This window comes from Apis cerana, linkage group LG11 (assembly GCF_029169275.1).
Source record: "Apis cerana isolate GH-2021 linkage group LG11, AcerK_1.0, whole genome shotgun sequence".
NCBI classification, from domain to species: Eukaryota; Metazoa; Arthropoda; class Insecta; order Hymenoptera; family Apidae; genus Apis; species Apis cerana.
The window spans coordinates 1,663,449-1,685,479 of record NC_083862.1 but is presented as its reverse complement, the minus strand read 5'-3'; the positions used below and the strand labels follow the sequence as shown (position 1 = coordinate 1,685,479).

The 22,031-nt window shown below is 41.7% G+C and overlaps 1 protein-coding gene and 1 long non-coding RNA gene across 5 annotated transcripts in view; one reads left to right on the top strand and one right to left on the bottom strand.

Moving 5' to 3' along the window:
- Positions 1 to 2,435: 2,435 nt before the first annotated feature.
- Positions 2,436 to 6,443, top strand: LOC133666901 (uncharacterized). Its single transcript, XR_009831766.1, has 2 exons — positions 2,436 to 2,616; positions 3,772 to 6,443. It is a non-coding gene; the product is annotated as an uncharacterized LOC133666901 (long non-coding RNA).
- The window catches only part of LOC107997154 (homeobox protein caupolican-like), a 78,483-nt gene continuing 60,952 nt past the window's right edge, over positions 4,501 to 22,031 (bottom strand). For all 4 annotated transcript variants that reach the window (XM_062081301.1, XM_062081303.1, XM_062081302.1 and 1 more), the window contains exons 5-7: positions 17,032 to 18,001; positions 16,838 to 16,921; positions 4,501 to 7,224 (exon numbers count right to left, since the gene is read on the bottom strand). In XM_062081301.1, the coding sequence (XP_061937285.1) occupies positions 16,882 to 16,921; positions 17,032 to 18,001 (1,010 nt within the window). In that variant the 3' untranslated portion in view covers positions 4,501 to 7,224; positions 16,838 to 16,881. The remainder of the gene's footprint in view (positions 7,225 to 16,837; positions 16,922 to 17,031; positions 18,002 to 22,031) is intronic.

Here is a 22,031-nt window from a genome sequence, read left to right as displayed (position 1 = left end):
GTCCTCGCTGTTGCGAGAAGTCGAAAATAAAATGTCTTGGAATTTACGAACGAAAATTTCGAGCAAATGCATTTTCTTCGGCTCTTCAAGGAAAGTTCAACGAGGAATAAGTGTTTAAAAAAATCAAAATTTGATCGAATATTTGTTTTTGATTTATACCTGGATCTGCAAAAAGTATTTATGATTTAATTGAATATAAGATTAACAGTCATAATTTTATTTGTATAATTATATAGTTTAGAAAATAATTATATAAAGATTTAAAAAATTAGTTAAAAACAAATTAAAAAGTAATAAGAAATAAAAATTAAATTAATCTTAACTATAATGCTAAAAGATTTTAAAAGGCAGTCGTATAAAAATTTACCAAATTATTAGATTAAGAATAAATACATTTACTTCTGTTGTGTCCAATATAATTATTTTATGACACATTGCCTAATTCGATCCTCTCATTAGTTTATATAATCGACATTCTTATATCGAATTTTTTATTTTAAACTTCTATTATTAAACACTTCAGACTGACACGACAATTTTACAGTAGTTCTATGCGTTATTTCGTTGTCATTAACTACTGGTTCATTAAATCCCTTCGTATGAGGCACGCAACCCGAACATAGTCGTACACTATCTTTGTCACGATCTACATTACAAACGCTGCTCTAACAAGCATATCAAACTAATTTCATAAGCGATCAATAAGCGTTCCAATGCAACGCGACACTTACGATCAGATACTAGATCGATTAAGACCTCCCATGCCTACATGGCACAGTTTATCTCCTTGAACAATGTCGATCCTTCCAACTGACATCCTATCTGCACAATTCATCCAACATATAAAACAATCATCCGTCGTCTATTGACGATTGACAACGGAACATAACTGAGTAAATGTATCGAAAGTATTTTTGAATCGAATTAATCTGCTAGACCGTACGATAATTAACATTATAAGAGAGAGAACCTTGTATTTCAAAAAACTTTGTAAGTCAATCGAAAGAATAAGTATTTTTTCAAAATTTTTCGTTGCGAATTTTAAATATGAAAAATGAAAAAAGCCAAAAAATTTTGAAAAATAATTATTTAGTATCGTAGTTTTATTTATTTAAAGTTACTATTTTTATATTATTACAAATTTTATCCGATTTTTTCGTTGCGATTTCATTTTTACATGTAAAAGAATCGAATTAATCAAATAGCAGCACGAAGAAACAAGCCACTTACAACTTAAAGAATCAATGGAGGAACGATCTCTCACTTCGAGGCGAGAGAAGATACCTGGCATGAATGCAGTGCACCGCGAACGATGTATCATGGCTACACCCCACGCGGTGCATCTCGGTATATTAGTCACTGGGAACGGGCACCAACTGCCGGGTTCAAATTGAGTCTTTGCCATAAAGTAAGCCGTAAAAGGGGTTGCAGTCGCGGGCAGAGACGTTTCGACTGTGAGGAAGGTGAGGCTAAGCGAAGAAAGAACACCGATCATGGCCCAATACTAGGGGGCCCAAAGCGTATATGCAAGAAGAGGAATGCGTGGACGTTCAAATTTATGATAATGCTCGACCGCTCTGCACGGGGTTATCGATACGGTCCTTGCACGTTGTTATTCCTATTATTAATATTACTATTGTAACCATATTCGTGACTAAACTTCGCCCTTTGAGAAATTTCATTAAAGCACTCGAAGAGAAATGAAAAATAATTATACAGAAAAATTTATTATTTAATAATAAATAGAATAATTTATACACGTAATTAAAAAATTTTATTCAACCCAAAAATCGATAAAAATATTCATCGAATCGTATTTCTCAAATTATAAGCAAATTAAAAATTACGTTAAATAAAACGAAATGGCGATGAATTTATTTTTTTTACTGTACCAAATCCATCTTTGTCACACTCTTCGTCTCATTTTAATTAGCACAAAATGAAATCGCTCATAACCTAAAAAATATTTCCAGCGAACGCGTTCGTATATTAATTTTCATACCTGAAATTTTCTACTTACCCTTTATTCCCAATATTCCGTATATAACGAATAAATTTCTTATCCTACATTTTCTACGCTCGTTTCTTAGGCACGCGCGGCACACGCGTTAAATCATCGCTTAATACGCGGTGTTCCCCTTCGTACGATCTATGCGTATATTCATCGGAAGGAAACGAAACGAGACGAGATGTATTCGAGCCGTTTTCGTGCTTGGAGCGAGCGAGGACGGTTAACCGCGTTGCGAAAGGTTTCCGCGCACCCGTAGAGCCTCGCGACACGTTCAACAACTGGCACCGAGATCCCATATATTTCGTCGCGAATGATATAAGGGCCGTCGCGGCACGGCCGCCTCTTGTAAACCACGCCGCGCATCTGCCGTGCACCGGCCTAGGGGGCGCCACCACCGCCGCAAGATGGAACGCCATAACCGAACAGCTTATGACTTTATAGCCCCGCGGATCCTTTGTCTTAGTGGATTGTCGAGATTCTACGGGGCCTTTTGTTGTCCAATTTACGGGTCTTAGAATTTTAGTGCATGGCAATATGGGTCTACGTCTCTGTTGATTGAGTCGAGCAGGATCGTGAAGACTGTAGGCAGTTTATGGAGAAGAAAGGTATTCTTCCTTCTTTTTATTTTTAGGTTATGTAAAAGTTTAGTTAAGAGAAGAATTATTTTTTTCTTTCTTGAAACTAGCGATAAATTTTTATTACGGAGAGTAGAATATTTAATTGATGATTATTTAATTTTTTGCATTCCTCGAGCAAATTCTACGATAACAACGACAATAATGTTTGTCACGTAGACAACGATTTTTACGATTTAGAATCAACGATCTCGTTTAACGTGCAATTGAACAAATAGTTAAATTAATCGATAACATGGCAATAAATAATTAATATAACGATAATTGATAACAATGAAAAGGAAAACATTATACATGAATATATGAAAATTAAAAAAAGTAAAAGTAGAAAAGGAGAACAATATTAAAATAAATAAAAGAGAGTTGTGTTTTCGATATTGGTGTTAGATAAACAACGGCAACGATAAATTGGCATAAATCGCGGGGAATAAAAGATGCGCTTTCGAAGAAGAGCTTTCTCCCAACGACATGCGACAAACGTATGCCTGATTTATGGGTCACGAACCGGTGAACCTTGAATCTTCGTGGGAAGTTTTCAAGCATAAATCCGACCTGTAAATAACGCCGTGGGCGATCGAAGCGAGTTGGAGAGCGCCAAACGATCGTAAAAAGACACGAACACTCCACTTGCTCGAACAATCCGTTTCCACTTGACGTGGCGGTCAATTCACGCGATAAACCGAAATTAGTTTATAATGAATTTGCGACGTCGATAATTGCCGGCCGTTTAACCGCCGGCTGGTTTACCGATATCTCATCGATCCTTTCTAATTAAGGCAGCTCTCGATGTTCGATGATATCGCGTTTTAATCGATCCTTGTGCGCGTTTTCCCTCGTTTTATTGGATAAATTTGGGAATTATTATTTAGAGAGCCGGTGTACTGAAATTGGAAAGTTAATATTCAGTTTGTATATCATTACAGGCAGTTACTTTAATTATTTTTAAATTAAACTCTCGAGAATCGAATTTATTAAGATTAAATAATTATTATTTATCCGAATTGTATTATATTTGCATTACTTCTCTGATCTTGAAATTATCTTGGAAAAAAAAATAGATACACTTATTTTAAAGATCAATTAATTTTAAAATTGATTGCAAGTTTAAAATTCTTTGATTTTCAGTTTGGTACCACGTGTTTTCAAAACGTAGCTGCGTTCATTATGGAATATCGAAGTAATAGTTGCACCAAAATACTCCTTTACCATTTTATAATTGGACTTTTATCAAGAATATAATTATTAAAACAAACACGATGCAGCATTATAAATGCTGCAATATCTTCTTTCTTGAATGGGAGGAAAGAAAGAAAATTGATAAAAAAAGATCGCAGAATGACGAAGGGATGAAGGTTAAAAAAAAAAAAAAAAAGAAAAAAACGAAAATAAAACATGTAAATGTACAACATAATAGTCTCCATTTTAATATAATGAATTCATAATAGTAATAGACAATAATAATAATAATAATAATAATAATATATGATGGTGCCAATAATAATAATAATAATAATAATAATAAAATTAATATAATAATAATAATAATAATAATAATAATAGATATATTCTGTCTATATTCACATTCAGAACTATGTACAGTTTAATTAATTTACAATTGAATTCGTACGAACAACCAAATAGAACCTATTAATCGTGTGTAGTATGTATATATATATTTATATATTTATATTTATATATATACCTAATACCTGTATTATATATATTCACAACAGATAGGTCTCTTTCCCTTTTTTTTTCTTTTTTTTTTTTTTTTCTTTTTTTGCGTCGAGGGTACGATCGTGTACATACAAGAAGCGCACAAAATTGTCCTTCGCTTTTTCTTCGACCTTACGATTCTTTTATTTTTTTTTTTTTTCGTTTTTTTTAATTTTTTTTTTTTTCAATTTTTATTTTCTCGCATGGATTCATAAAACGATACACTCGACCCTCGATGATGGTATCTCCCCTGGCTACGCTGATTATTATTTACAAAAATCATGATCGAGTCTCTATTATTTAATTAGTCTATATACGATATACATACGTGTCAACGAATGCACGAGCACCGACCATCTTCGTCGTGGTATATCGGTACCAGTAGTATTTCCTCCGGTTATATATATATATATTTTCGTCCATGTGTATATTCTCCATTCTTCCTCTCTTTCTCGCATTCTCTCAACCGTTTCTCTCGTTTGCAACTCTTCTCTTTCCATTTCTACTTAACCTTGCCCATTATCACAGATATAAATAAATGTACTCTTTACAAAACAATGTACAATTTCTTCTATCGCGCTCCTTTCTCGTATCTCCTCCAATTTTTCCTCCTCTCTCTCTCTCTCTTTCTCTCGAAGCAAACGACGCAAATCACGCACCACACTCACTTACACATTGTGTCAAAGTACAAAATGATTTCTACAATTAGTTTTCTTTCTTTCTTTCTTCTCTCCCCTTCCTGCCTTCGCCTTTCCTTCGTGTCCATTCCGCTCGTTCGAAAGAAATCGAGAAACAACTCTACCATCAATAATATCGAAAGGAGGGATGATTTATACGATATACACGTACGATATAAAAAAATATTAACAATCTCGAGCACCGTGCACCGTTTCGTTTCTCTGAAACCACGGGTCAAAGGTTGCCCTTTGAAAATTCCTATCGCCAAAAACCACGAAATTTAATCGAATCAAAGGGATCCAAAGAGATTAAAATTGTTACACATACGAACACACGTATTCGCTCACTCGCACACACACACACACACACACATACACGTATTATATATCGAAATGTTCCATTTCCACGAGAAACGCGAACAATCAACGAGCGCACGATCTAAAAAAAAATATATATATAAAAGGAAAAAGAAATATATTGCACAGAGTCGGGTCGAAAGTAATGAAATACGATGCTAATTAAAACGGAACACGTTGCTATCGTCGAAGTCTCGTGGCGCGCGTGTCGCAGGAGAGTCCATATTGGGAGTGTGCACGATGCCCGCCGCGGGAAAAGGACGAATTTTTTTTTTTTTTACACTTAATTAGTTCATTAACCATTCTCTTCACCATACGACGATCATCCATGGTGGGCAACATCCATGAGTGACGAACTTCGGTCGCTCGAGAGATATGAAACTCGAGCGGTATTCGGGAGAAAAAGATCACGGAGTTTCGAATAGTCTATACGGCACAGCGGGAAAATTGTTCGTCACTCCGCTTCCGCCTATGCGTTGCAATAATTTTGAATCGGCTTCTCTCACACCGTGGACTCGACTTTGACAAATTTTCCAAAGATCCGCCAAGTCATTTCTTTTTTTTTCCAAACAGCGTGTACACGAGAATAATTCATCGGGAGTTTAATTAAAGAGTTACTCCGGTAGGTTAAGGATAGAGTAGCGCCTGTGCGATCCGCCTTCTCCTCCTTCTTCCCCTTCTCCGCCTCCTCGACGACGCTGCGGCCAATCCTCGGACAGGACAAAAGGACACGCGAGTTGGTCGAAGGATATCGGGAAGTTTGTACAAGAGTCGCTCGTATTTCACAACACCGTATATATTCGTTACGACTCCAGTGACTTTTAAAAATAAACACTTTTTTCAGCAGTGTATCGATAACTTTGATATCGCGCGTATCTGTGATGCCAAAGAGGGCGCTACCGGCAATGCGCACGTCATATAAACGCGTTTCCGTTCGCTTTTTTCCTTTTTGGCGAGAAACAAAATTTTTAAACGACACAAAACGTAACGCGAAAAGTTTTCGTTTTATCTTCGCGAAATAAAGAAAGAAAGGAATTTACGTTGGTGCGGTGAAAAAAAACTTGTGTAACGAATAAATACCGTGTAATGGAACGGTGATCCACGACCGCATCAGGGCTCGCTTTTGGAGCTGAAAATGGCTGTTATTTTGCACGTTGCCCGTATGATTTTGCGGGTCTCGGCTGGTGGACTATCGCGAGACTGAACAGATTACGGATGGAACGAACGAGAAAATAATTCTGCACGAAACTCTCGTTTCTCCATCCATTCGCAATTTTTATATATATGTACAAAACGACCTATTACATTACGCTTTCTTACCGGTCTCTTTTAGCTCTCGAATCATCCGCAAGATGTCCTACGTTATTTACAGGGACGACGAATCGAAGAATTGGTTGACTAAGGAAACATTCCTCCTCCATTATGTTAAGCATCTTTTCGAAATTGCTCGACCAGTTTCAAAAAATCATAGGCGATCCTCACCTAAAATCTCCACGATTCAGCGCACGTCTCCTCCTCGAGATCTACCTATCCCTTCTTCTCCCTTACGTGCTCGTGCGTAAGCAGGCACTTGGACGTAATTCCCTTAATTCCTAAATCTCCTCTGAGCCGACTCTGGCGCGCACGCGCTCGCATTCCCCATTCGTCTTTCCGTGCCCCCGCGTCACGATTTATGTATCTCAAGGACGATACTTCCGTTTCTTTTAGAGTATATATATATTTTTTCCACCCTCGCTAATTCTTTTTCTCTCCTCCTGGCGCAGAAGTCGCGATGGCAAATCCCGAAGAGTCCCTCTGCGGAGCGTATTTACAGCCCTTTTCTTCGATCCTGCAACAGAAACACGAGAATGGCGTCAGATTTATTTAAGGGATGCAAGGAAATTTGAAAAAATACATTCAGGTTCCATTTGTCTACGAGACTCTACAAGAAAATATCGTTTGTACACGCTTAACCGAATTATGGATATTTTATTATTTTCCTTATTAATTTCCTTAATAATTTTCCTTATTAATAGTTTGGCTCTCTCGCAGAATTATTTCGGTGAATCGACAATTGGGAACAATAATTGAAGTAAATTAAATAACCAAAAAAAACTACGTTGTAGAGAAACATCGACCTCAAAGAAGAGATTCCATCTCGTAATTTTTGCGTTCGAGGAAAATCCTTCGCGCTCGAATAAATAATTAAAGAAAAGAAGAAGAAAAAATATTCTCCTTTGTCAATAGATAAATTACCGCACTATCCATTACGGTAGACAACTCTGCGCAAGTAGATACACCTACAAAAAAAAAGGAGCGTATACCAACATAACCTCAACTCTGGAGAAAGAAATTCAATCTAGCAACTTTCATACCCAACGATTCTTCGACGCAACAAATAAATGAAAAACAAAATACACCGCACTGTCCGTAACGTTAAATAACTCTTCGCGAGTAGATACATCTACACAAAAAGAAAGAAAGAAAGAAAAAAAAAAAAAAACATCAACATAACCTCAACCTTTGACGATCGTACACGTTAACGTTCCACCAGAAGGCTTGCTCCGCAGCTTTTCGCAACCGCGGCCAGATGGCCTGTATGTAAACGACTTGTAAGATCATAGTTAACTATTAGCGTGCCGCAATACACGTCGACGTTGCGGTGGATCGGGCCAATATACGTCGTAGCCACCTATCGATACGCGATTACCCTCCGTCTCACCTGGTAGAGACAAGTGGTGCTCTCACATGCGTTCGCGCACACAACCGATCGCCGAGAACCGATACCGACGACTCGTGCTTCTTTCTTCTCGGTTTGCACAACACGCTGTTGCAAATGGAACGTCGCTAACGCGGTTCGTCACACGTTCCGTATAACCAGTTCCATGTGCGGCGCTTCTGCACGGTTATCGCGTACCAACGGTGATTAACGGGATTACAGCCGACCATATCTGACCCCCCGGCGTCTCTTGGTGCAAGATGTAATGCGTTTACGAGGATAAAAAGGATGCGAAAGATTCTGGTGAAGATGCTTTTAATCGGAAAAGCGACTCGAAGAACGTTCACTTTTCTGAAAGTGTATCTGGAAAGGAGAGTGCGCGTTTTGTTTGTGTCGTACGTTTATCGAGGTGAAAGGGTTTATGAAATTAAATTTATGACTATTTTGGCCTCTTGGACTTATTTCATTGGTGCTCGAAGCTCTAATATTAGCCAGATCGATATCGGTAAAATCGTCGCAAAAAATTAATTAATCGATTGTTTCGCAATTCTTCGAACGAATGTCTATCCTCTTTGTCCCTTGCTTCGTTCAATTTGCATATGTGACGATAGCGGATTCCGATCGTGCCGAAAATCATAATTATAGCTAAATATAGATTTACGAAACCTTTGCAATTATACGTAATATTGATATATTTGTAGATGGTAGATGTAATACTTTTTCGTTTGTTCTTTAATCTGTAAAACGGATCCTCTTTGATCATATATATATTTATAATATCTGTGGCATAATTATTTTTTTACTTAATTAAAAGATTTATGCTCATTTTATAGCGGACCAATGATCGTCAGTTTCTTCGAATAATTCTCTAAAACTATCCCTCTTTGTTCTTCGCTGGCTATCATTCTCTACGATCTATATTTTAATTACTCATAAAGATAAAATAAGGATCGAATTTCGTTTACCTGGTAGCTAGATTCTCACGCTCGCTCTCGAATAAATATGAATTTACGACAAATAAATAACGAAGCACCGTCTACCAAATTCATCTCATTAACACATTTTTTCCTACATTGTCCGGTAGTTTTTAGGTTAAGTTATGCAACGCGTCGACTTCTCGCTACTAACTTTCAACAAGAGACAAGATTAAACAAGTTTAATTCACCTTATTATTAACAGTGTGAAATTCATCGAGAAAATGATACGTCTGAGAAGTTGGGGACCGCGATTAACTGCAAACACCTTGTTTCGTAACGTCGCTTTTCGCGTCGAGGATAACGTACAGCACGGATAAACAGGTTTCTCGCGTTCCGCTAGAGGGAGCCGTATTAAAAGCTTCGTAATTACGGAGAATCCGATAGCACGAATGATGGTTCCGCTTTTGACGGAAGGAGGCACTGCTATCGATTCCGTCTGACCAATGAAATTCCGGTTTTTTTAGAAAGGTGAGCGCGAAAGCAGAATTTTCGTACAACGATGGTTTGTGCCTAGGTGTAGTCTTCTTGCAACTATTCGACCGTGTTCATGAATATTCTCTGGACGTTTGAATAAATGGATCGAAGTTGGAGAGACTCTCTACATCGTGTCCGATGAATTTCATATATAAATGAAAAATACATGCGCCGACGGATCTCTTTGAGCGAAGGAACGACGTGTCTTTATTGGACGAACAAAGTGAAACAAGAAGAGGTGGAGTAAGTTGGTTTTCAATATATGTCGAAAGCGGAAGGTTTGACAAGAGTTCAACTTGTAGATTAATAATATTTTATTTCGCGTTCCGAGCGTTTCGGATTATTTAATTTAAGCATAGATTTTCGTAGCATTAGTAGCATTTTTCACTTTACTACTTCAGTCACATTAAATTACATTACTCGCACGATCTTTCAATAATAATTTTGTGACTGTTATATCGCAAATATATTTTCATGAAATTCATTACAATTTCTCCATACAACCAATATTTCAAACAAAATACCAGAAACGAAAAATCTGCAAAGAACGATAACAAAAAGGAAAAATATACAGTCCAGCATACGGAGCTTCGATCTTTCTCAGTCTTTCAACCGTATTTTCAAGAGAACCACACACAACGAGCGTGATGGACGTTACAAGGGAGACTCCCGTGTAAAAAGTATCGTGAAAGTTGGATACACGCGAGAAACGTGGATCTCCTCGAAACGACTTGTCGCGTAATTGTGCAGCATTTGTCATCCGGTTTCGCGTCATTTCGAGTTTGGAACGGAATGGAGGAAATAAAGAGAGGTGCGGCCATACCGACGGATAGCCCGTGGCGCTTTGAAATATTCGTCGGCCACTGTCACACCATTGAAACATCGAACAAATGGGCTACATAGAGTTTCGTTTAATCGGGATTCATAGCTTCCGGCAAAAATTACCGCGCTGATGTAGATTCATTCGTCGTGTCCGAGTAATTGTTTTCCCCGACGCTTATTAATTTTAATCGAGTTTAAGCGAATATATTTTTTGATTGGTTATTTATGTCCTGCGTTTTTTATCGCGCGTCGTAAATTTTATTTGATCGGTTGGCTCGGGATTCCGAAGGCCGCTCGGATGCAATCTAGTTTGTATTTTTGAGAAATTCTTTCGTTTCTTTTTTTTTTTTTTTTTTACTGCACTGCGAATCGAATCGAGAATATAAGGAAATTTTTTACATATAGGTTTGATCCTTTGCAGACAAAGAAATCGAATTGCTGCAATAATCGATTGAGATCATCAACTTTTTTTCGTATTTTTCTAAATTGTAACAACGAATAATTATTTAACAGATAAATAATTGGTTAATTTTAATAAGTACCGAGATTTGATTTTCATTTTCATTTTCATTTTCATTTTCTTTACTTTATTAACTTCTCGAAAACGTAAACATAGATTCGTCTTTAAGAAAAAATTCTAGTAATCTTCCCAGCCTCGACATACTTACCGATCATTAAATTATGGATATTTATGCATTTATGCAAAATTCGAATACACGTACGATTATTATATTTGAGGAATGAAGCAAATCTCTGCTTAAACACATTTTAATGTTATTGATCATATATATATATATCGATTGAACCCTTCCATCCCTGAGCGTTTAAGATTATACCATTTCATTTTTCCCCTATCCACGGCCGAGAAACAGCAGCATTCCATCCAGAGTGCGCACAGAATCTCCGCTAGACGGAGGCGGAGACGCTCTATCGGCCGCGGGGATCGTGGCAGCGCTCGTACACGGAGACTCGTTCCCTAGGTGAGACACGGTAATCGCGTATCGATAGTCGCATGCCGTGTAAAACGTCGATCCACCACGATGCTGGCATACATAACGCTCCTCTAACGGCCGTGATATATTCCGCGCGGTTTTACGCGATTCGCGTTCCTCTCAATTCCATCAGCAAGCTTATTCTCGCATCGTTTCTCCTATGTCTTCTTGTCCAAGTTATAAATCGCCTCGATTTTCACTGAATAATCGAACTATAAAAAGCGAAACGTTTGAGAGAGAACAAAAGGAAGATCGAATTAATTTCCCCTCGATCGTTTACGACAATCCTCGCTGAGCTCGTGAAAAGATGACGTGCAGTTATATTATATATTTTTGATATAGTTCGACCAAAGCTAAAATTTCTATATTTTTGATTCTTCTCAAGTAAAACATCTATCGAAAATAAAAGATCAAATTCGATGTAATTTGGATCAGAATATTTATTCGTTGTGCACTTACCAGCTGGAAAAACGAAATTCGATCTTTACATTATTTTTGCGACGATTATAAAAGACAAAGAAAAAGTTGGGCATTTAAAGAAGTTTACGATGTATTCTTTCGGTGTGAAATTATCACGCTTCAGTGGGTCCGAAAACGATTTCGCCCGAACTTAGCCGAAGACTGCCGAACGTATATCCGCGAGAAGAGCTCAACGGATATAACGAACAAATTATTCTACCGCGATCAATTTTCTTTCTTCCAATGACAGTTGACAATCAGATTTAACAAATATATATTTATTCTTCGATCCTTTTCTCTTTAACTTTGAAAAATTCACGGACAAAGAACGTGGACACGAATCGGTCGCAAGTTTTTCCATTTCCATTCTCTCTCCTTTCGTATATCCAATAGCGGAGCAAGATCCTTGGATAAGCTGGATTAAGATCTCTCGGAAGAGACGGAGGAGAACGTTTCTCTGGTGTGACGGTAATTTACACGTAATCGCGGCGATCATCTCCATTCCCGGCAACGTAATAATTTCACGCGAATAGGGAAGGTTAAGATATCTGGTGAAATCGACACGTGCGCCAACCACGAAACGAGTAACTAGATGGGAACGATCTAGGACGACGATAACGCGCGAAATTCGAACTGTACGCGCTTTTGAGAAGGAAAAGCAAGCAAATTCGTTGGAAAAGCAGAATTTAATTACCACATTGTTACCTTATCTGTCCCCTCCGGTTCCATGTTCTCTTTGCATACCTTGGCGGGAACGAGCGTAAAATAACGATGATTATAAAATTGATTCTCGCAGTATTGGTATACTCGTCGAAATTACCGGACGCGACGTCGACGTGTTTTCCGCAAGATTATAAAGGTTATAAAGATTGATAAATACGATCTCAACCGAAATGACGATGTTGAGTCGTTGTTTAATTGTATAATTACAACACTCGGCCGCATCGTCGGCGAGTATGTTAACGGTGGCGGGTTCCATTTTCCGGGGAGATTGAGCGTGATTAATTGGCGGTGGAGCGACGTAATTAGAAATTATATGCCGATAAGCCACGAGGAAAAACAGCGTTAGGCGGTTTTCGCGGATGAAGTCTTAGATATGCTGTGTACTTCGGATACGATGTACCGCTTTATGAGAGCGGAAAATTCAACCAACGGTTTACTTGGTTGCTTGAAATCCTTGAATTGAAATTAATATATACATCGCTCGAAAGAAGTTGAAAATTTAAATTTTCACTTTACATTATATTTTTGCGAAGTTCGCACGATTGTTACATACATAAATTAAAACTATTCGAGATATTATGCGGAGGGGGAGAAAAAATTACAGAGTACCATAAATTATTAATGCACACATTTCTTCTTATAATTACTTAGAATAGAAATCACAGCGTTAGAATTCAAATCGAATTAAAAATACGCAAGCTATACTCCATATTCCATATTGTTGGTGATTAGATTCGGTAATAATAATGAAATTCGTTATACAAATGAACAAAAATAGAAAATAATCTCAAACCATTATTATTTATCGTCGTCACACTTTCTAGAAATCCCAAGCTGAAGCCAAACTCCTAATTTCCTTATTTTGCAACATCTTTCTAATTAATAACTCGTAAACTCGCATTATATTTGTGCAATGGCCACTGTACACGGTTCAATAACTCGTTTCCAGAAGCGCGCACGAATTCACAAGGAGAGAGAGAGACCGATACGCAAGAGGAAGGAGCGGATTCAGGGCAGTTTCAGCAGGTTCTCCGGTTACCCAGGTAGCAGGCGTGGGCCAAATCCGACAACCTTCTACTCGAAGCGTACCGTTTCGTCTTCTCACGACTCTCGCGGTGTAACAAACCCGAGATTCTGCGCAAAAATAGGGGTCGAGGACAAAGAAGGACGCGCCTCGTGGAGCGCCGAGACGCGGTGTGAAACGCCTTTCAAGAATTCGAGAAACGCGCGCGCGCACCCACACACGCAAACAGGGGACAGAAGAAACCTCCACAAGTGGCGGGTGCAGTTTCTCGCGAGGATCGAACACGAAGGATTTATCGGCGGGGCAGCCGAATTCTTTTGGAATCTGGCCGTTGAAAAGATCCAGAATTTTAATCCATTAACGCGTAACGGTCGAACAAGTGCATCCGATTTCTCGACCGCTGCTGCTATCTACCGACGAAATTTCTAAATATTACCTTTTGTATATATATATTTCAATATATATCAGATATACGTATATCTTATTCAAATTTTATCAAAGAAATTGTCGTGATTATTTCGAAGGCGAGAAAAAGGGAGAAAATTCAATTTATCTTCCATCGACAAACACGAGAGCAACAAAGACTCGAATTTTAAGGCCCCAGCTTCGGGAGTAGCCTAATGGCAATTAAATATCCCCAAACTAATTGACAATTATAGGGTGTCGAAGGATTCTCCGTTTGCTTTCCTCCACTTCTCGAGGGAAAGAGAAGCGGAGAGGAGGGAGAGAGAGAGAAAAAAAGGTTCCTGGCAGGTAGGTGCAACAAGGGGAGAGGAGGCTTATACGTATACCTGGCCTCCTTGTAGAGCCGTGTCGAGATCCGAAGGGAGCAGGAAGGGTGGAGAGGGGAAGCGTTATAAGCCACGGGGCCCCGAAGGACCCTCCCGATCCACATGCATGGAACTCGATGGGGAGGGGAGGGAGAGGAGAGGTCCGAGAGGTGACGACAGCGAAAACTAGTTTATTTGGGACGCGGCTATAAATTAGGATCAGATCGCCACGCGATAAGAGTACCGGCTAACACCCGGTTCCCTTTCCAACGTGGCGCGTCTCTTTCTCCTTCGCGTTGTCTTCGAAGGTGTCGTCTCTCTCCCCCCTGCTCGACACCTTCTTTCACTCGTTGTTGTTTGGCCAAGGGAGTGGACGAGGCAGAAGAAGAAGAAGAAGGAGTCGGTTAAGTTGGGTTTCTCAAAGTTGAGTCTCTATCCACGGTGAATAACGCGGGGAAAATGTTGATCGTTTGTTCCGAACCGGCGCGTTAATTAATAAAGGGGGGTTTATTCGTCTCTTTCGGGAATATATTTTTAATAATCGTTTTCAAATTTTTCTTTCTCAACAAACTGGCCGACAACGTGTTTACCACGGCTATGAATCGGATGACCTTGAAAGGGGGAGGGCGATACCTTCGAAAAGCGCGAGCGAGACAGGAAAAAATGGAAATAGAAAAGGATGCTGTTAGACGAATCTCGTTCTCTTTGTGAAACGGTCCAACTACTTTTCTATTAGCGGCACGTTGAAAGAGTTATTGCGGGGAAAGACAGATATATCCGCCTAATTTACGCGTTTCCTATTTATCTACGACGACGTTTTCCCTTGCGCGTCATCGTCGGGCGAAGAAAGTGACGAATGACGGGGAGACGGGGAGATAAGCGATTTTAATCAGCTGGGAAACTGGTTTTGGAAAGAGCCACTGTATTTATTTCAAATTTAGGGGATTTGATTATTTATTCTGAAACCTAATGGCGTCATCGCAATCTCGCGTTGAGTAAACAAGAAATGATTAATTGCGTTGTAACAGGTTTTATTAAATTCTATTCGGTAAATTTAGTAATTAGAATCGTGTTTGTAAATACATTTATTCCTTATCTTCACTTTTTTGTAAAAAAGTTTTTTTAATAAAAACTTTTAGATCTAGAATTAATTAAATCTCGAAAATTGAAATTTTATCACTTTCCTAAATCAAAAATATATATATCAACTATCCGCCGTGATAACCTTATCGTCTTCTACAAAACTATTTTAATTATATCCCTGTAATGTACGATACGATTTAAACATTTTCGAATTTTAAATTTCGAATTTTAATTAAAATCATACGTACACACGCTACTTTTTAAATAATCTGAATTTTCAAATCAAATGCACAAGGATCGGTCAAAAAAACTTTATACGGAAAAGCCCACGACCTCGTACGAAACGCGCGTCTTATTCCGTCGATTCGAGCGCTACTACTCGTGAGAGAATATAGTACGCACAAGTGGACTGTGGTCGGTCGTTCAGTCAGCCAGCGCGACAGGTTGAGATGTGTTCCACTGTATACACGCGCGAACGGTGCACACACGGGTCGAGAGAGACTTGGAAGAGCACGGTCATACGCGCGTTGGCCCGAGCGCGCGAGAGAGACGCGGCTAGTCCAGTGGTGATTCCATTCACCGATTGAAATCTCCGTCCATTTGTCACTGTCAAGGAGGTGGCGATAGCCTCTCTCCTCTCCCGTTTTCTTTCTCCGCTTCCCGCTCGTGTGCACGTCGGTCCAGGCCCATTATTATTTCAACGAGAGAGAGGCGACCCTTAACGACCAATCGACGCGTCCAATATTAATTTCTTATCGATTTTCCTTCCACCGCGTACCGTGGAAAGCTTTCGTCGAGCGATTTGCAAACCGATTATCGGACCCGTGTTACTTGCCCGACAAATTTCCTCTATGTGTGTTATAAATTACGATCGTGCGCGCACGATTAGCGTTATTTGGCGCGCTTATGATTTGTCATCGTCTCTTTTAAACGTTGATCGAGATAGTGATTCATCTGTGAACGTTTCCTTCGCGCGGAGACGCGTATATTTCGGACGAGCAGACGTTAGCCCGAAGCGACGGAAAAGTGTGTATGTGTGTACATAATAGTAGAGGTTGGAGAAAGATGGAAGAGCTGGTTCGTTAAATGACAAAAAAAACTTGAGACTCCGCGTTTTTTAGTATTCACTCGTTACTACACTGCTGCGAGAATTTCGCGTGGAAAATAATGCGTCGTAAATTTCTTTAAACGTTCGACTTCTCTCTTTGTTTCTCGCTGTCACTTTTTATATAATTATCGATAAAACGGTCGCAAATATACGCTCCGGTGACCGGTTTCGAGAATATATAAATTTTTGAATACCGCGTTTCGCAATATTTCAAAATTTCACTTTAAAGATTAAAAAATTAGAATTACTAGAATCTTTTCAAAATCGATAAATCGTGCGTAACAATTCTTATTGGAATAATCCGAACTCACCTGGAGGAACGCGACGTCGATCCAGAATCGATCCAGCGAGTTCCTTAGACCGGCGACACGAATCCGCTACCCATGGACTGCGAGCTGGAACGGAGAACGATTTTCAAAATTACTTTTCGACTATTAATCCTCGACCGAAACAATCGACCAACTTCCGCCTACATTCGAATCTCTAGAATCTCAAGAAAACCTACCCCTTGTAGAACGGTTTGAACGCGGTGGTGGCCTCCGTGGGCGGCAAGCTGGCAGTGGTCTGGTGCTGGTGGAGAATAGAATTCTGCCCCGCTGGCGAGAAGTCCTTGTGCGGGGACGCCTGCAGCCTCGAGCTGAACGAGGAGCCGCTGCTCGCCGAGCCGGAACTGGTCGACAGATAGCCGGCGGCCGCCGGGTGGCTCTGCCCGTACGGATTTGGATTACCGTTGGTCGTCGCGTTGCCGTTGCCACCAGTGCAGTAACCGCCCGGTGGTGCCTGGATCACTCCATTCGGTGTAGCCACCTTCATGTTGGGCGGTGTCTGGGGTGGGGTGTCCGTACCAACCTCGGGAAACCCCGCAGCCGCCGAGGAGGACGCCGAGGAGCTCGAGCCGGAGGACGAGTTGGGGTTGTAGTGCAGCTGGCCACCGGACGAGGACGAGAGGAATCCGCCGTACCTCGCGGCGGCGCTCGAGTAAGGCGCTGTGGCGGCCGCGGACGGGCTCATCGACGCCGAGGACGGAAGCGCGAACGAGCTCAGGTTGCCTCCGCCCCCGCCCCCGCCCCCTGAGCCGAGCCACGGCTGCTGCGAGTGATGGTGGTGGCCTTGGTTGGGCATGTGGTGCTGCTGCTGGCCGTAGTGCTGCTGGTGATGAAGGTGATGGTACTGCTGATGATGGGGGTGGGTAGGGGGCGGGGGCGTCTTGCACGCGGCCGTGTCGGCCAGCGACCAGATTTTCGGCTTGGTCGCGGGTATCGGCACGCCCGCCGCGCTGCAGTCGCTTTTGACGATCCCCTCGTCCTTGAGGTGGTCCTCGCCCGGGTACGCTTGGTGGTGGTGGTGGTGGTGCTGCATCGCGTGGTGAAACGGGTGCTCGCCCCGGCGGGGATCCTCCTCGAGGTCGAGGTCGTCCTCCTCGTCCAGGTCCTTGTCGTGCTGCAAGTGCTCCGCTTTCACGTGCCTCATCGGCTCTGCAAACAGACAGGTCAATTTGGTAAATTGGCCGCTCGGGCGTGGTATCGCCACCAATGATATAAACTGCGGTACGAAACGTTATGTGAAATTTATAAAAAATACGAGTCGAGATGTGTCGATTTTTTTTGTCCTGATCGAAAGTCTCCGAGACGTAAAACGAAACGATTCTCTTTCTCCTTAAATCCACAGAAAAGGATGAAAATTAATTTGTTAGAGAGTTGGAGAGGAAAAATTGGATCCAGAAATATTTATCCGGAGCAAAAACTGTGAAAGTGACGTTAATGGTCACGGTAACCGGTACAAATATACCCAAGCGCGAGTGTATAAGTAGGTATATATCGAATAAAAGTGAACTTAATAGCTCGTAAAACTCGCTCCCCCTCTCCTTTGTGGTGTAATGTGCGGGCCGGAGTGGGGGAACGGTGGAGAGAAGGTGGAGGGGGAAGGCGACGCAACTGATAGAAAATTCAGTACGGTCAACGGTATCGCATTAAGGCTCGCGCCCCTTCTCTCTCGTTATTTTGGCCTGGACGCGATGTCAGAATTAATGGTTTATAATCCCTGGTGTGAAAGTGAGATCTACGAGCGAGAAGTCGGATGGTGTATATATATATATATATATATCGAAGCGCTCGAGAGGGAGTGCTATGTATCGGGAGTCTCCCTCGGACCCTTATACGGTTAAGCTGTAAGGGATGCTGTGAAAAAAAGGGAGCGAAGCCTTCAACCACTTTGAGGCGCGAGAGATTTTAGTTCCCCCTCGAGGCAGCGGAGAAACACATCGAGAAGGGAAAATAGGGAAGGCCGTATCCTTTTTCTTCCTCTCTCGCTCTTTCTCTCTCTCTCGGGGCACTCTAGGATCGTCCCAAGCGTCTGCCAGCTAGCCATCCAGCCGAGCCAGCCAGTCAGTCAGGGGTGAGAATTTCATTAAGAGGTTCGAATGAGTCGGCAGAGGGTTTACTTGATGGGTCGTCAAGCGATAATTCCCAAGCTAGAAGGGGCCGACCGCCTCCCCGTGTACGGGAAACAGAAATGGACGGATAGACGGGTGGAACGGTGGGCCGGAGAGAGATGGAGAGATATCATCGGAGAAACAGAGGAGTTTAGGGTGCCGGCCCCTTATAAAGGGAACCTTATGGGCCAACTAAATAGATACCACCGTCGAGTCCACAAGTGGCTCTTTAACTTTTGACCCCCTTTTATCAGACGTTAATCTCATAATCTTCGTTGGGTGAATCTATTCCACGATTTCTGTGATGTTCGCGAAGATACAATATTTACTTTATCGCGCAAACTCCCGTAGGAATGATTTATTACAATTACGAATTTTAGCTGTGTTTTTATCCTTGTAAACGACAAGGAATATAGATAGTCTAGAGAAGAAAGAAGAAGAAAAATTCGAGTAATTCTCGAAAACAATGCATCAAATTTTTTTAAAGACCTAGGATGATGATTTCATCTAATTGCAATTATATAATTACGATCTCAAATTTTAATATACGTGCTTGTATGGGCTCGTGACGAATAAATATTTCAAAAAAGTGACAGCTTTGATATTTTCCCGACGACAATAAAGATAGCCTGTTGCTGTTGACAAAAAAAAAAAAAAAAAGAATCAAGTGGACCACTCGTGGAGGGAATCTTACAACAAGGCTCGTAAGCAGCTCTCGTGCTCTCGAGTGACCTCTTCCCTCCGACGTTTGGCATGGAAATTCATGAGGGCTCTCTCTTGAATTTAGCAAACTTCCTGGCAAACCTTGCGGTTGTCTCGTTCGGCCCGGTACGCGCCATAACCTCAACCGTATTCAAGGTCCAGCAATATGGAAACCGCTTTCAACATTCATAGGCGTGGAACGATCCACAACACGCACGACCGGGTATACACACGCGTCTCCTTCGATGCCGATATCCCTCGAAACGAGTCGGGATATATTCATACGCGATCACAAATCACCACGGGCCCGGAGAGCGGTCTGGAAATAGAAAACAAATCGCTTTCGTACGGGGCATCGTTCCTTCTCGCCGGATATACTCGGGCGGGCTTATTTCCCGGTGGCGTGGTCCTTTAAAATTACGATGCATCACGCGCGTGACAACGCAACACCTAAATGTCCCGGAATCGAGCCGAGAGACGTGGCGAGCGAGACAGAGGGGGAATAGAATGCGAGAGAGAGAGAGAATGCGAGAAAGGGCGGTGGACAAGGCAGAGAGGAAGAGAAGGACAGGGAGGAACAGAGAGGGCCGATATTGGCCAATGTGCGGTGGGGTAATGGTGGCCATACGAGGGTCCGTACCATTCGTCTCGCCGCGGGCGCCGATACATCACCGTGCCTCAAACCACCACTGCGCCATGTATCTATATACATTCACTGTATGTACATATATATGTATATATATGGAGCCGTACGGAGTGTATATGGTCCTACGGATGGCTACTCAACCCGGGCGCACCCTCCGCCTCTCGCAGAGGCACGCTTAGGGAGTCGAAGCACAAGCGCGCGCAGCGGATCACCTATATACGCGAGTGTACCACCACACGCACGAGTATATGCACGCCGCTATGCGCGGTGAAAGCGTGAGCGCACGTATACCAACACGACGAACCGAGCGGTCCACCAGGGGACCAAACCGAAGGCCATTAATCTCTTTGCGCGGCAACCCGCAACCCGTCACTGTGTTTACCCACATGTGAACCATTATGTCCGCCTCCGCGATATAGAGGCCGACACACGGCCGGTTTCGCAGCGAATTTCTAACTCGCCGTTTCCGCCCGTTGGGCAAAATGCCTGAATAAGTATAGCGGCCTATCGAGATGGCCGAGAGCCGAGACTAGGGGGCGCGCGACACGAAACGACTGGACGTCTCGCTCGTCGACCGATTTCAGCGCCACTCGAGTTTGGGTAATTGAATTTACAGGCTGTGCGCGTGGGACAAACGACGCTATATGGCGACTTTGAAACTTGCGATCTGCTTCTTACGTCGCACGGTTGCATTGGAAACGTGGTTGGAGGATTTACGAGCCCGGATAGCGAGGTTGGAATAGGAGGAATTTCAAAAACGAACGATCGAACTGGGAACATGGAAAAGTCGAAGGTGCTATATATAAACGAGATTGTATCATGTTATCAAATAATCGTAATATACAAATACATTTAAATCTTGAAAAATTGTGTCAGATTGGACGAAACGAATATCCAATGGTAATTTTATCCATTACAAAAAAGAATTTCCGAAACTTGTATTTAAATTTGTATTTAAATACGTATTTATATTTTTATTCGTTGTACTAAAGGAATCATCCTTTTCCAATAGAAGAAAAAATAACCAAATGTACTCGCACCCCTGAAACGATATATCACAAAAAACTCGTATACCTCTGGAATCCAATAGAGTAGAGTGGTATTTATCGTAAATCGTAGCGGTACTCGAAAGGATCACAGAAGCTCCGCTTTTGTCCCTGGTAACGTTCCACGTTCCTCGAGGATCTCGTGGCCGATCTCCGTGAATGGTGCCCGATCCATGCAGGGTGAGGTCGCGTACAGTTATTGTGCGCGAAATGGATGCTTGCGCAATATCAGAAACGCGGCGACCGATGGCCACTCGATATCGGGGAAACTAGTCACGCGAGCTATACACGCTACCGACATTCCTCGAAGAGATCGGTATATACGTTCCGCGGCTAGGTTCACCCTCGACCGCGTCTCGTCGCTATTGTGTATATACATGCACTATACATCGTTGGAACATCGATAATTGGCCCCTAATGGCGGTGCTTCTTCCGAGATTCGAGACACGGGCTGTTCTTCGAACATTCTTCGCTCGAATGCATGCACGACTGCATGGATTATTTTGCGTTTCGTGCTGTTACACGCGTGCAAGCTTATCGACTAAACTTGCCGGCGCATAGCCACGTCGAAACGAGGTTTCGACCCTGGCTTTTTCGCCCAGAGAACGTGTATTTTTTGTCTTCTCTGGTCGCCGTTCGAAATATTACTGTTCACTCGTGTTATAAGCTCGAGACTGACC